The sequence below is a fragment of the Pseudonaja textilis genome, chromosome 3 (genome assembly GCF_049901715.1).
Source record: "Pseudonaja textilis isolate UNSWEBS1 chromosome 3, rPseTex1.2, whole genome shotgun sequence".
NCBI lineage: Eukaryota > Metazoa > Chordata > Lepidosauria > Squamata > Elapidae > Pseudonaja > Pseudonaja textilis.
In genome coordinates, this window is record NC_141992.1 from 171,434,243 (window position 1) to 171,449,867 (window position 15,625).

The 15,625-nt window shown below is 34.4% G+C and overlaps 1 protein-coding gene across 10 annotated transcripts in view; it reads left to right on the forward strand.

Annotated features, from left to right (window-relative positions):
- The window catches only part of RALYL (RALY RNA binding protein like), a 223,883-nt gene that overhangs the window by 195,391 nt on the left and 12,867 nt on the right, over positions 1–15,625 (forward strand). For 7 of the 10 annotated variants that reach the window (XM_087931464.1, XM_087931469.1, XM_087931467.1 and 4 more), the window contains 3 exons: positions 730–893; positions 1,098–1,211; positions 3,601–3,773. In XM_087931464.1, the coding sequence (XP_087787590.1) occupies positions 730–893; positions 1,098–1,211; positions 3,601–3,773 (451 nt within the window). Of the gene's footprint in view, positions 1–729; positions 894–1,097; positions 1,212–3,600; positions 3,774–11,552; positions 13,955–15,625 lie in introns of those variants that run through there. The other 3 variants (XM_087931470.1, XM_087931472.1, XM_026706023.2) reach the window with 1 other exon arrangement.

The following is a 15,625-nucleotide window of genomic DNA, read 5'->3' on the forward strand; positions in this document are numbered from 1 at the left end:
TATTTCTGTATTGGCATCTCCTGTTGATTTTTCATATATATGTAAATCATTTGGGGGCATGTTTACCGATAAGCAATTCTAACTTGTCCAAGGAACGTATGCACAGAATTATGCATGTTTATCTAATGACAACCATATATTTAAAACCAATATGATTTGTAGTTGATAGTACAATATAAGTGCAAAGAATGTTTTTTATTCCCATAAACAGTTAAAATTTGGTTAGAAGTTAATGGGATTGTATCAAGGAAAGACGTTTATCATTCTCCAAAATACTTGAAGTTCTTATTATTCTCTTTGTGAGTTAGACATACTTCTGTTAATTTGTGAATATGTTTCAGCTTAGCTATGTCCTCTTTATATGTAGCGATATTATGGAAGGCCATGATGCCTGAGAGTACTGGGAATTGTAGTCTAAATATATCTGCAAGGGAAAGTAGAGTTTAATACTTTCATAATTAGTTGGCTGAAATAAAATTATGTAGATAAAATGTTCACTTATGGTAAAGTCAGTTTAGTAATGATGTTCTTCATTACTAAAACAGCAACACATTGACTGTAATGAAATATAAATATGCTTATTGATGAACTCTTGAAATCTAATTTAACTAAACCTTTTGAGATTTTGGAGGTCAGATTCCTAATAAGAAAGAGTAGAATTTAGTATGCAAAATCTAACGTAAAATTATAACTGAACATTATGAAGCCTCTGTTTCTATTTCTCTTAAGGTTATTTGATTACCACAGCCGGGTTCCTGCCCCACCTCGTGCTGTGATTCCATTGAAACGCCCACGAGTAACAGTCACAGCAACTCGCAGAGGAAAAGGGGTCTTCTCCATGAAAGGGACATCAAGGTCTATATCAAGTGGAGCTTCTTCATCAGGATCAAAATGTGAGTTCAAACCTACATTGTGAACTAACGTCTTTAATTTTAAAAATAACCAAGGGTAATTAGATGTGTAGGTGACTATCCTCCTCCCAAAAATGTTTATTATATTAGCAGTGTATTCTTTACTTAATAGAAGATGTGTTCTTCCTAAAAGAAATAATATTATACCATTTTATTATTGCCATTCTATTCTTTTTTCATTTTCAGTGAAATCAGATGAATTGCAGACAATCAAGAAGGAATTAACGCAGATCAAAACAAAAATTGATTCTTTGCTAGGGAGACTGGAGAAGATTGAAAAGCAGCAGAAAGCTCAATCAGGTAGAAGAAAATTGCCTATAACTCTTAGTAACTCATTAAAACATGAATTAATCCACTGTAAAATCAATGATATTGTCATTCGAGGTTGGCGGTGGGTAAATAAAGGTGTTTAAGTTCTGAAATTTTGAGTTTAAGTTAAGGTTTTTAAGTTTTCCTCAATTTTAGATTTAGATGTAAATCTAAAAATTGAAGAAAACCTTAAAAATTCTTATTCATGATCCACCAGTTAAAACTAAATTCAAAAGGCAATTTATTTTGAAACTTGGCTATCTGAAACTTTTTAGCATGCTTTAAAATGTGTAAGGAATATGCCAAGGGAATGGAGGAAAGAACAGTCATACTTTTTGCATCATGTAGTAAATATATGAACGAAGGCAAATATATGTTTCCCGTTGCAGAATCCAATTGTCAGCGTTCTAAGTAACTCACCCATTTAAAGCAGAACTCCAAGGAGGTAGATTGCTCAAAGAACGTGTTTATTGGATACATCCTATCGGCACAGCAAGTGAAACCCAACTCTAAAAGTTTCCAGGGTTTTTACCTAATTAAGAGTCAAAATCCCCCCTCCCAGGTGTCACCTGTCACATTGTTCAATTAATATAGCTGGCAGGCTTCTCTCCTCCTTCAACAGCCACCTGCTATGATGCCCTTGGTTCCCACATGCAAACTTTTTGTTTTGACCATTAGGTGGGCTATCTACTTCCCCCCTCCCTTCCCCCTCTCAGCTTTCATGGCAGCTATGAGGCAGCACAAGATGGCTTCAGCCAGGTTTGCTTCAGCATTAACACCAATCTGGGTCAAACACCGGGACTAAAGGTTTAGACTTCCAAGCTTTTGGACTGGTGCTGGAGCTCATCCTAAATGAATTTTTTTCTCACCAGAATTTTTCAGCATGAGTCTGAAAGCTCAGAACACTAAACCTCTGGTGAGAGAGACCTAACAACAAAAGTCCAGTTTTCCTATGATGCAGATTATATGTACGGTAGATCCAATCTGAGTTGGTCACCAGGACCAGAGGTTTAGTTTTCCAGGCTGGAGTCTTCAGACTTGTGTTGGACCCCTTCCTCAGGGAACTTCTCTCTCACCAGAATGCTTCAAAATGAGAATGTTCTGGTGAGAGAGAAATTTCCTGAGGGTGGGCTCCAACACAAGTCAAAAGGCTACAGCTTGGAAGACTAAACTTCTGGTTCTGGTGACTGACACACATTGGATGTATTTATAACCCACATTGCAGGAAAACTGTAGTTTTATTGAGTATTCTTTTGAATAGAGGAGGCAGTATTTAAACTGATTCATGAAACTGATTGAGTCAAGAAGACTCAAGATAGGCCAGTCCTTCAATAGGGTTTCTCCAAAACATTTGTCTTTTTCTTCTGCTTATTTCAGATTAAATCTTGATTCACTGGAGTTCCCATCTAGTTAGACACACATGTAATGTTAATGTGATTCCCCTCTTTACAAAAAAAAAGAGCATAGAATGTCTTGTACATTTTTGAATCAATCCCTATTGAACTTTTTGCAAGACAGTGTAAAAAAAATGTTCTGTTGTCCAGTTGAATTAAAAATGGAAATAAATTGGCTAAATAATTCGTCAGTATAAAATAAAATGGAAATAGAGAAGGAATGAAAGAAATATCCAAAAGTGAAACAGTTCATAATTAAAATTAAATAAGGTATCTTTATGCATTCTTTACTGAAATCTGTAACTCAGTGTCTCTTAAAAAATCAAAGCCACCATTAGCAATGGCAACAGCTGTAATAGACAACACGAGGACTTTATTTTTATTTTTTTTGCAATGGCTATTCAAAGATTTTGAATTGCTCCAAAATAAAAAAGTAATTTTAAAACAGAAATTTCAGAGCAAATAAAATGGCAAAATTCCTTTATTATAGAATAAGCCCATGCTTATAGAGCACACATATAGAGATCTTTTCTAAGAAGTTACTTTGTAGTCACCATTCTTAGGACACCAAATTGCTCAATAACTTTTTTTGTACTGTCTTATTTTATTCCCATTTATTCATGGGAGTTAACAGAATTGTTTTTCTTTGGACTAGATTTAATCAGAATATTATACAATTTTTCACCAAAGCTCATCTCTGGTTCTCTATTATCACTGTTCATATTGGTATGAACGATTATTCTATACTATCCACTTGTTATCTCAACTTTCATTGTTTCCAGATGACGAGAATGGATCTCTATACTAACTTATTGTCTACTCCCTTCTATTAAATCAATGTCTATAAGTTAATTGACTATGTGGTTTAATTGATAAATGTGCTACTAATTATATGATTTGTCCCTTGTTCTGTTAGTTTTTAATAATCCATAAATGTTGTGATAATGCCATGCAAGTGGAATTATATGGTAATTTGTATATTCCAGAAATCCAAAAGAAGCAAATAGAAGACAGTATAGAATTGATCCAAGAAGAATGCATATCAGAGAATGCCGACAACTCTACAGAAGAGCCTATTGAAGGAGGGCTGGATGGGGACGGAGAAGAAATGACAGACGGGATAGAGGAAGATTTTGATGATGATGGCAGTAATGAGCTGGTAAGGAATTACAAGTGTCCTGTGTACAGTAAAGAAAAGGGGAATCAGAATAACAAGAAGTGGCTACCATATTCCATCTTCCAATTTAATCTACAGTAACAGAGTGATTATAACCACTGTTAATAAACATTCTCTGAAATATTCAGAATACATAAAGGCACTTTTTGTTGCTTTATAATCTCCATTTTAAGGTAATAGGAAATGAATTTTATACCTTTAATGCAACAACTCTTACCAGGATAGGGTTTTCAAGCATTATTCCAAAGGTTAAGTAAATAATTACTATTATCTTCCTTCAAAAAAGGTCACTGCTATGGATAATTCTTCTAAAACTTCTAACTTAACCCAGAAATTGCATCTCTGCTGAATAAATCAAATAAGTGCTTAAGTTTACTATAATGACAATAAGTGAATAAATCAAATAAGTGCTTAAGTTTACTATAATTCCAATAAATACTTTGGGATAAATCAAACTAATTTTAAAATTCTGTGTGATATTAAAATGGCTTCCTTAGATGTAAGTTGAACCAAAGTAACCTTGTATCAGGTCTAGTTCACACTAAAATTTATTTTTAAACTAATATTATCCCATAGCAGAGGTTTTCACAAGTAACTATGAAAACATATTTTATATATTGTATGTGTCCTGCAAAATTAAAAGTGAGCAAACAGCCATTCAAATAACCAGGATTTCAGTAAGGTCAATAATACCTCTTGAACTGAGGAGCTAAGAGGAGTTAAGCTCTAAGATTCTTATTCCAAAACTAGCATAAGACACCCAGAGTCACAGGGAGTTGGTCAGCATATTAACTTAAAATATTATTATTCATGATAAATCTGAAAAATGTGGAAAATTAAATGCACATTTGTCACCTGATACCTATAATGTATACAATATACTCTCAAGATGTGTTGTCAAACTTGAAAATTAATTAAAAAAATAATAATGATGGGATAAATTTGGTGAACCTCTCAAAATATAAATTAACTTTCAAAATATATTCATTGCAGTCACATATTTCTTATGCAAAATGCTCAGAGGAATTCTGAGCCGTCTGTCTATCTGCAACAAAAGAGGGGATGAGTATAGAGCTTCCCATAAAGTGGTTTTAAATAGAAGAAAGATTTGAAATTACAAATCATTGCATTCCTCTGCCACCTTCTCCTTCTACCCATGTTTTGTAGTTTGTTATCTGCAGCACCTGGGCACCCTGAATCATTCACAAAGCACTGAGGTTTGATTTTATGCTATTTCCTATAGATCTTGCTTTGCCTCATTAAACTATAGATTTGCCTCTATTCAAAATTTAGGTTCAGCCAAATCCAACACACGTTGCCATCTTATTGATGGCCAAAGAAATCCTGCAATGTAATCAGTATCTTTGGAATAAAGGGAAATTACATACAGAGATTTGGGAGTTGTGGGTGAGTGTATGTTTGAGAATAATGTGCTTAGTTTTACATCATAATTATTACTTCCAATCAAATGTCTGCATTTGTTTCCCTTCTCCAACAAAGTCGTTTTATGGAACTCTCCAAATTTGTAAACCTTTTCAATAAGAAAAGAAAGCAAGTTGGCCAAAAGGAAGTGATAAAGGGGTGATACTTTTCTACCACACTGACCTTGCCTTCTAAATAATGTATGGAGGTGCCAAAAGCAGGAGTGGAGCAATGAGAGGAATTAATAGTGTGAGCTGGACAAAGAACTAAACGGGAGCATCTCACACCTGTCCTAAGCAATCTTGTTTATTGATAATGTGATTTAGTGACAAATCAACACTTAGTGGCAATAATTAAGGAGGCACCAAAATACAGAAGGAAATGGTGGAATCTGTTCCTCATTTGTACATCTTAAATGTATAAGGCTGTCATAGGCAGAACTACAGTTAGCTTTATGGAATAGCAGTCATATGGCTTCTGCTTCTGAATAAGGATAGGCTTATGTTCCTTTTCTCTTGTGAATTATTGCTGATAGCAAAAATCAGCACATAAAATAGTTCAGCAAGGTCATCACTTACCTCCGTGAATAGCTGGAACCATTTTATAGCTATAGGAGAAGTAAAACACAAGAGTCATCAGATTTTGTAACCTATGATGCGCACTATGCCTATGCATTGTTAATGTGATTCTGAAAAAAGCAAAACGATTCTCTTTAAAGAGTTTTTCAGGGGCAATTTGTTGCATGGAAAGGACAAAGATCAACTGAACAGATAAAAACAACTAGGCAAAGTGGTTTTGTCAAGATACTTTTTTCCAGGGGTGCAGAGTCAATCTGCTGCAATTGTGCAGGAACCTTTGGGAAGCATTCAAGTTGTCCTGCAAAATGTGAAGAGAGTATGGGGGAATGGATGTACCTTCTGCTCCTATTTAGCTATCAATGACAGCATCTGCAGCAAGGGACTGCTGCTATTTGCATCACTTTCATTGTCTCCTACACCAATAGGAGGCGCCTTTTCTTTGTCCTGCACCCTCTTTGCTGACTTGCTAGAGAGAGGCGATATTTTATGGATAATACTATTTCAATGCTTGCAGTAACCTTAATAGCAAATTTAATATCCATCATATTTTCCCTCCTGAAAATAGGTTGAAAGCATTTCAATTCCATATTTTAGATAGAGCAAATTAAAGTGTAATGACATATCTGCTTGGGCATAGCTCTTCTGGATTGTGATGAAATTCGCTTTCAATTAATGTGTTAAACTGACAGCTGCTGAAAGGGTTTATAGCGAGCTGGAATTTACTACAGATTATTTCCTGAAGATGCTAGATTAAATTTGAAATGAATGTAATGTTTGATTTAACATATAAAAATATGTAGGCTACTGTGATTTCAAATGTCCCCTATGTTTTTGAAGTTAACCTTGAAGAAAACGTGTGGCCTTATTGTTTTTCTTTTATTTTGCAGCCATTCTGAATAAAAATATAAAGATATCTCCCTTCTCACTCCACTCTGTCTAGTACATAGACGTAAGCACACACAAAAATGCTGAAGGGAGAAAGATTTGAACTGACACCAATGCAATACTAATTCCACTCCCTAGAAAGGATGAAACAGGATGACTTCCTCATTTCTCAGTAACCGATTTATTATTTTTTTTAAAGTGAGAAAGCTAGGCTTCTATGCTGCAGCAAAATATTGCTCTGCCTGAAAAGATTTCTGTTCTTAGACTTATAAAATAAGAGGGCTAACTCTATGAAATTAAGAAACAAAGCTGTAAAAAGGATTGTCATGCAAGTATTTAATCTTTTTTAAAAAGAAGAAAGCTATGTTTCCTTAGATTTGTTTTCTTCCCATTATTTAATTTTAAAAAAAATCAATAAATGTGCTCTCTCTCCAATACAAATCTTCACTGTACTTTTTTTTAATAGAGGCACATACTAATTCTCCCTATGAGTGGTGCGGTGACTTAGAGGTGGAGTTCTCGACTCACAATCAGGAGGCTAGGTAGAGGCAGATATTAATTAATTATTAATCCTAGGTAGAGGCAGATATTTCTCTTTGGGCACACTGAGAATATATCTGCTGAATAAAATTCTACATTGGCATCAGGAAGGGCATCCGGCCAATAAACACTCAGATCCCTTCAGTTGCCCAGACTGTACCTCAAGTGATTATGGGGTCATTAAAAGAGGATGATGATATAATAAGGTTAATTTATTTCTCTGACTTTTTTCACTCCTGTTTCCATCCCTTTCTAAGGAATGTACTGAGAGTTTTAATGAAGTGTTAATACCACTTTATAATGCCTTGGTAAAGGCACATTCAGTTTTGGTCACCACGATATAAAAAAGATGTTGAGACTCTAGAAAGAGTACAGAGAAGAACAACCAAGATGATTAGGGGACCGGAGATTAAAAGATATGAAGATGGTTGTAGGAACTGGATATGTCCACTTCAATGAAAAGAAGGACTAGGGTACATGATAGCACTGTTCCGATATCTCAGGGGCTGCCACAAAGAAGAGGGAGTCAAGCTATTCTCCAAAGCACCGGAGGGCAGGACAAGAAGCAATGGGTGGAAACTAATCAAGGAGAGAAGCAACTTAGAACTAAGGAGAAATTTCCTGACAGTAGAACAATTAATCAGTGGAACAACTTGCCTCCAGAAGTTGTGAGTGCTCCAACACTGAAAGTTTTTAAAAGATGTTGAATAACCATTTATCTGAAGTGTGTAAGGTTTCCTGCCTAAGCAGGGGGTTGGACTAGAAGACCTCCAAGGTCCCTTCCAACTCTGTATTCTATTCTGTTCATAGCTAGACATCTTCCAGATGTATGTTAACTTTAACTGCCTACTACTGGCAGGAAAGTTGAGTCCCAACACATCTGGAAAATGCAGGTTGTTAAAAAATAAACTGAGCCATTTGGCCTTCAAAAAATATTTGTTTTTAATATATAACTCTCAGATCTTCTGAAACCCTTGGATATTACAACAGATGTTTCAAAATTCAGTAGTCATAAGTATAATTTCAGTAAGACACTTTGAGCTTCCTATTATCTAGCTACCCCAAGAAAACAATGTCATTATAGACACACATACTCCATGTCAGTAACATATCAGAAGACATTTAGGAATAAGGCATGTTCATGATGATAATAAAGCTCATATGCAAGTTCTTTTTCAAAAAGGTGCTTTGCAATGCACGGGAAACCTTACAAAGCACTTTTCGTTGAATCAGTAATTCAGCTGCACTTTTTTTCAAAAGTGCTATGGCTTATGTGAAAACAGCTGCCTCTTAGCTGCCTCTCATCTGTATATGTGCACCACCATTTATGTTCAGTTTTCTTGCAAACAGAATCAGAAAATAGAGTTTGCGTGTGAACCAAGGAAAAGAAGTGACTGCTTTATATGCTCTGTGCCTTCCTGAATATTGCAAAGCACCTTCCTTCAAAAGATTTGCACAGTCATAATAAGCTGCCAGCATATTGGATATCTCTGACCTCTACAGAGCACAGAGGTTTGGGGCAGCCTTTGATTGGAGTCACAAAGCATTTAAAGGTCAAATGTCAGATTCTTAACAGCCTTATATTAATATTTCAGATTGTATTATGCCCTGCAAAATTCAAGAAAGCATGGAAAAGTTTGAAAAAACAGAAGTTATTTCTTGGAAAATATTGGGAAATGTTTTAGTTAAACCAATTTGAACAATTTAGATTATATAATGGTCTCTAAAAACAGAGCTTTCTTCCATGGATGGTTTGCTGCTAATTATTAGCCTTCCTTTCGCCTAAGTTACCCCAAAATCATGCATTTCTCAAGCTTCTATCTTGCCCTGAGCAAAATAATGAAATGAAGCAAATGAATGAAATGGATAAATTCTTCATGGAATTCAGGAGTTTGCCTTTGTGACTAGAGAGGGCAAGAATATATCTTAGGTAGCCAACATGAACACAACTTAGAAGGCAGTGCAATATTTCAACTATAATAGTAGCACTTTCTAAAGTGCTGCTTTATGTTTTTTTAAAAATGACAACAAAACATTTTTAGGATTTTTAAAGTTATTTATTGGAATGATATCAACAGAATATTATTAATACTGTAATAATAATTCTTGTTAGGTGTGATTGTAGTCCTGTCTATCATGGATTTTCTTTTCAGAGGCTATTATGCCTGAGGATTAATCACTGCAGATAATTGATACCTTAAACAAAATCATTTGACATTAGGATATTTTCAGTCAGTCACAATCATATTGAAATGATTAATGTAGATAAATGATAGACAGACAGGCAGACAGACATTCAGACAGAATGTAAAAGCATATCTTTTCCCAGAATTGTATGGAAGGTGCAGAAAAAATTCAATTATCATACACAATTTTTAGAACTATAAAGGTTGAAAGATTTTCTTTGTGTGTTCTGAAAATCTATTCAACTGTGAACTAAATGAATTTGCCATCTATTTGTGGAAGTATTGTTAGAATAATTCAAATTTATGGTTTGCTAGATAAATATCAATAGAATAAGTTTTTGACCACTTGGAATGTGTTGTGGTGTCAGACTTTCTAAACATATGGTATTTCTAATAAACTATAAACTATGTTAAAAATTATGTTACAAAAAGTGAAAATCAGACTTTCTGTGCTTAATATAGCTAGCATTGTGCTCAACTAGATTACTGCTCCATTCTGTATAAATGAACTGAGAAATGAATTTTCAATTCATTTACTTCAGCGCTCAATTACTCTGGAAAAAACTTCTTAGGCATGGTGCTAGACTTAATTGCTTTCTTGTCATGTTCAAATCCCCTCCATTTTTTTTAATGAATATAGTAAACCTTTCTGTTGTAAAATCTTTCTGTTCTCATATGAATGCTTAAATTTTCACTCAAGAGTAGGTTTTCCTGGATAAAAAAAAAAATAGGGTGCCTCATGTTTTGTATAAAAATTGCAAGCAAAATCCCAGGATTATCAAAAACTCCTAGTTAGGTTTCAGGGGCCAGCATTTTCAGGGGCCAGTAAAATAATTCTTTCTTTACCAGAAAAGTTGGATATTGGCATGCAGTGATGAAATCTACGGTAAGTATAAATCTAATAAAGTAGGTTTGTCCAATTTCAGTGCCTCCAGATGTGCTGAAGTGCTGCTTCTATATTTGTATCATTGATTTTGCTAGGAGTTTTAGTATGAGTATATTAGAGACCTCTAGATTGAGAATGTTGTTAATAATGACATTATCAAATTACATTGCTAACTCTTTGGAAACTTCTAATATTAACTTCCTTTCCATTTTATTAAAATAAACCTGAGAATGTTGCAAATATCCTTATGTCCTTTCTGCTAGCTATTGAGATTACTGGTGTCCATCTCAGTTCCTAAGCAACAGCAAAGCAGTTTTTTAAAAAAAAATATAATTTACAATGCTCTTAATCAAAAGAAAGCATTTTAGTATTATAAGGAGCTAAGAATATATCTTCAGTAACGTCTGGCTCTTGACTTTTATATAATAGAAAAAGACAAGCAAGAAAACAAAGAAAACAAAAAATCTGCAAGGTGAGCTTTTATTTTCAGAAGAGCAACAGAGCTATTCAACTATCTTCAGGGCTGCCTATGATGCAGGAGAGAAACTGAAGGAGGAGAAAATAGACCTCTTCTAAGCTATTCTGTCAATTGGGTACTACAAATAATAGAAGGAGCTTGCATATAAGAGATTTCAAAGTGACCTCATTAATAGGAATTGTATAATTGTAGCTCTACAGACTAGTTTGATCTTTAAATATGTGGAAAATGTTAATGTCTCTAATTTCATAACCCTACCACTATCCTTGAAAGATTACTTGATCAGTCTGTTCCATGATTTCACAGGCACCTAATTTCAGCACTTCATTTTGTTCTTCATATACCAGTAGTATATTACTTTGAGAAGCAGAAAGTTTTTGTATAGCTGTCAAACTTAAAGTACATCGGCATTAATAATTAATGGTCAAGTGTTTTTTACCAAAGTAATACATTAGTGCCATTGTGTGGATGAACCAAATTAGGAAAATAGGTTATTTTTATTTACTTTTAACTTGGAACAAGAATAAGAAACTTCAAAATTACTTTTGCCTCATTAAGAACACTTGGTTATGTAGTCAGTGCTGAAGACAAGAGAATTATAGGTTCTTGTACGTCTCATCAATTCAGGTGAGTAAATTTGAATTGGAGAAAAGATTAATATTTATCATTCCACAAAACTGATCCAAATCAATTGCTTCCTATACAATAAAATTTCTCCTATTAATTACATATGCTATTATCTATTCTTCGAAATGTTTTCAAACACAACTATATTTTATGTTATAGTTTCTACAGATCAAATGAATTGGGACCCTTACACAACCTTTTTGGAAGCTGAGAAGATAATTCATAGACTTCCCTGTGTGAAAATGTAAACTACAGTTTCTTGTCAGCTCATAACATCTTTGACTCAATTTGTATGAAGAACTGAATTTACTTTTGGAAATGGAGAACGCCATTCAAAATTTTAAAACATATGTTTAAAAATATGCGATTGTCAAATTTTTATGGTTTAGACTGTAAATGTGTTTCTCCTGGCTAATCATTGGTATTTTTTTTAATTTTGATGTCAGATAGCCAATGACTTGTATAATATGAAGGACATATTTAAAGCAAAAGAAATACTGTATACAAATGTATATTTGTAAAAGCTATTTTTATGATTAGCATGTTTTATGTTCATATTTACAGTCAAGTGATATTGCACTTAAATGTTTACAGCATAATGATGAGATCATCAAAAACTTATGAGCCAATATATATTTTAATTATTTTTTATTCCTGCTTTAAGGCAAATACATGCATTAGTGGCTTATAGAAAAGAACAAATCAATATTTGTCTTTGAAGATTTTCAGTGTATCATTACACTAAAATGGATATAATTTGGATATATTTTACAGTTTCCTGTGATATCTATAGAAAACTGTTATTAATGTCAACATCCCCCCCCAATCTCTATGTTGCTACTCTTAGCTTCTGATAAGCACATTATGGATAAACTAGATCAGTATGGTTCAAAAAATTTTATGAGTGTTGCCATGTTGTAAAGTTGACATGTTTGATGCCCATCTGCTTTCTATTCCATTGAATTATCTTTTTTTGTTTTTATATATACAGTATATATAATGTATGCTCTTCATTCGGGTGACTGGAGACTCTAGTTTTAACCTATTTTAGCCAGACAGGTAGATAGATGCATTGGTTTCTCTGGAGTTGAATTACAAAATGAGGGGAGTGCATCATACAGTATAGACCATATCACACACTATACAGCATACATATATACTGTATGTGGTAACTTACCATAGAAACATCATCTCTCTCTTCTCAGTAAAATACAAAAAGTGTTAATTAATGCTGTGGTCCTGTTTTTTCAGTCTTGTTTAGAGAACAAGGCTTGAAATTGGATTATTTCTATGATCATAATTCATATTAAGGGTAGGATAAGGGTAGTTTGTCAACTAATAGGTCACCTTTAGCAAATGCAAGCACTTTTCTGAGGGCACAAAGGAATCATCACACCTTCAATCATGTCTACATTGATAATTAAATAGAAGATGCATTTGGTTATGGTAAGTGTTCACTGCGTTGGGATCTTTCTCCCAAACCTCTTCAAAGGCTGCAGTGTATTGCTTAGTATTTTCACATATATTTCTTCAGTCTTCATTTTTGAAAATGCAGATTCTGTGAATTCATTGCTGCATCATTTTACAGATACAATTCATGAATTATCCAGATCTAGATATAAATTGTACAGTGCCTCAGTTGGGCATTATAGATTTCACAATACTTGAATGTGACCCTTACAATATCCATACATAAGGAGCCAGGCTCTAAATGCAGCATTGTATCACCAGATTAAAGGCTGTGGGGAAAGAACAAGCCTGTTGCTCAGTTAAACCTGCAAATAAAATGTAAAGCTGCCATCTGCTAAATCTAACTAATAAGCTAAATCTAATTAATAAGCATTAGTTCAGTTGCCAGAGGCTCGAGATGAAATTTTTTGTAGGCAGAACGCATGTTTTACTTGAACAGATAGCTCCTTCACTCTGATCTTCTGTCTGTTGCATTATTACAATGTTTCCATAAAAGCTACCTATTTCTGTATAAATTATTTTTTTTCTCAGTCCTTGCCGTGATTATAAAAGTACCAAGAGAAAGAATATAAAATACGCAGGGTTTCTTTCTGTACCCCTTTGTCAAATATCCTTGCTTGCAAGTCAAATCAATCTAGAAAAAGAGTTGGAATGTTAATCCTATTGTCCTAGGGATATGTCCCCCTCTTTTTAAAAACATATGCATTAAATTGTGTTGCATTTTGTGTTTAGAACACTTCTATGAAATGAGTGGGGGGGGGGGAACGTCTTAAGACCATGGAAAGTATTGTTACTTGAGAAGGAGTTTTTCAAAATACGAGGCAACACAAACAGCTGCTTTAATGAATTGCAGAAAGGAAATAGTTTCAAATTCCAGAACAATTCATTTGAATTAAATATAAAACATGGCATATCCATAAGGCAACTCTACAGCCATTTTTAAAAGCCATGGAGGTTTTAAATAATAGGACAGAATGTTTATTTGCATTCATCTTCTGAATATTTTGGTTTCGGTCAACATTCAACACAATTTTGTTTCAAATACTGTAACATAAATTTTACATTCCTGTAAATAAATATTTTCCTCTGATTATTGGACTAATTCTCTTCAGCAGTTCCTCTGTAAAAATACTAGTGGAAATTATCAGGGGATCAAAAAAATATATACATATTGTGTAAACTCAAAACTTTATTCCTAAGTAAACATCTTGTATTTCAATTGATCAGAATAGAGCTGGAAGGGACCTTGGAGATCTTCTAATCCAACCCCCTGCTCAAGCAGGAGACCCTATACCTGTGATGGCAAACCTATGGCACGTGTACCACAGGTGGCACACAGACCCATTTATTCCAGCACGCAAGCTGCAGGCAAATTTACCTCACTGAACATGTGCGTACCTCACAACTGATTTTCAGTGGGTTTGAGGCCTTTTTCGGCCTCCCAAAAGCTTGAGGAAGGCTTCTGCAGGCTTTGCAGGCCGAAAACTAGCCCCGTTTCATCACTTCCTATTTTTCTGAAAATACCGGAAGTGATGAAACAGGGCTAGTTTTCGGCCTGCTGAAGCCTTCCTCAAGCCTTTGGGAGGCCGAAATAGGCCTTAAACCAGCCAAAAATCAGCTATGAGATACAGTGCAGGTAAGGGGGGTGGGGATTGTGCACACATGCATGGAGGGTGTGCATTGCCTTCTGGGTGCTAGCACGCAAGCGTGCAAGCACACACACAATATTTGGCACAGGAGCCCCAAAAGGTTAGCCACCACTGCCCTATAACCATTTCAGATAAGTGACTATCCAGTCTTTTCTTTAAAATCTCCAGTGATGAAGCCCCTAAAACTTCTGAAGGAAGCTGTTCCACTGTTAATTGTCTTCACTGCTAGGAAACTTTTCCTTATTTCCAGATTGCTTCTTTTCTTGCTTAGCTTCCATCCATTTTTTCTGAAACTGTACAGGAAAAAATAGTGCTGAGTATCAAAATCAGTCAAAAAGTTATTGTAGATCTGTGCTAACATCTAAGTTATAAAGCAACTTTTCTGATAATCATTTATCATGATAGACCTTCAATTTCAGCAATATCGAAAGTAATTCATAGGCAGGAAATTTCAACAGATCTTTCAAAAGGCTGTATTATTTCAGCAAGGTAAAAAATAGTCACAGCAGCAGCAATAAGATGATACTAAAATTGTCACTACTATAAACAATTAAAATTTCAAATAAGACTGACTTTTCATATCATCTTAATACTACAAATTCTGGGAATGTGCTCTCTAAACAATACCATGTAACTGAAGTTAAATGAAAACAGGTGTTTTGGAATACGAGATTGACATTCCATATAAAATATTCCTTTAAGCAGGATGGCAATTCTTGAAAATAATAAGGAAGGAAATGTCCAGGTTGCTATACTCAGAAAACTGAATATAAAAGGAAAAAATATATTGGTAACTGCCTTGAGAAAGCAAGAGTGAATATAGGTTTTTTCCCCTGTCTAATAATGCTGATAAGGATGCTCAGTTAGATAACTAAAACAGTTTAAAGGGATTTTATTAGTTAAGAGGCTTGAGCTATAATCCTAAATTTTAGCCAAATTCTGCTAGAATTACAAAATCCCAGGAAAATCACAGCTGCTTTTAGAAATTGCAGAGAGATACCAAACATCTCCTGATGTGATAGCTCCAAAATATCTTTTAGCCTCTGAGGCCAAAATACTGTTGCCCTGATTAGCAGCAATAATTTTTTTAGAACAAATTTTATTCAATTTTTC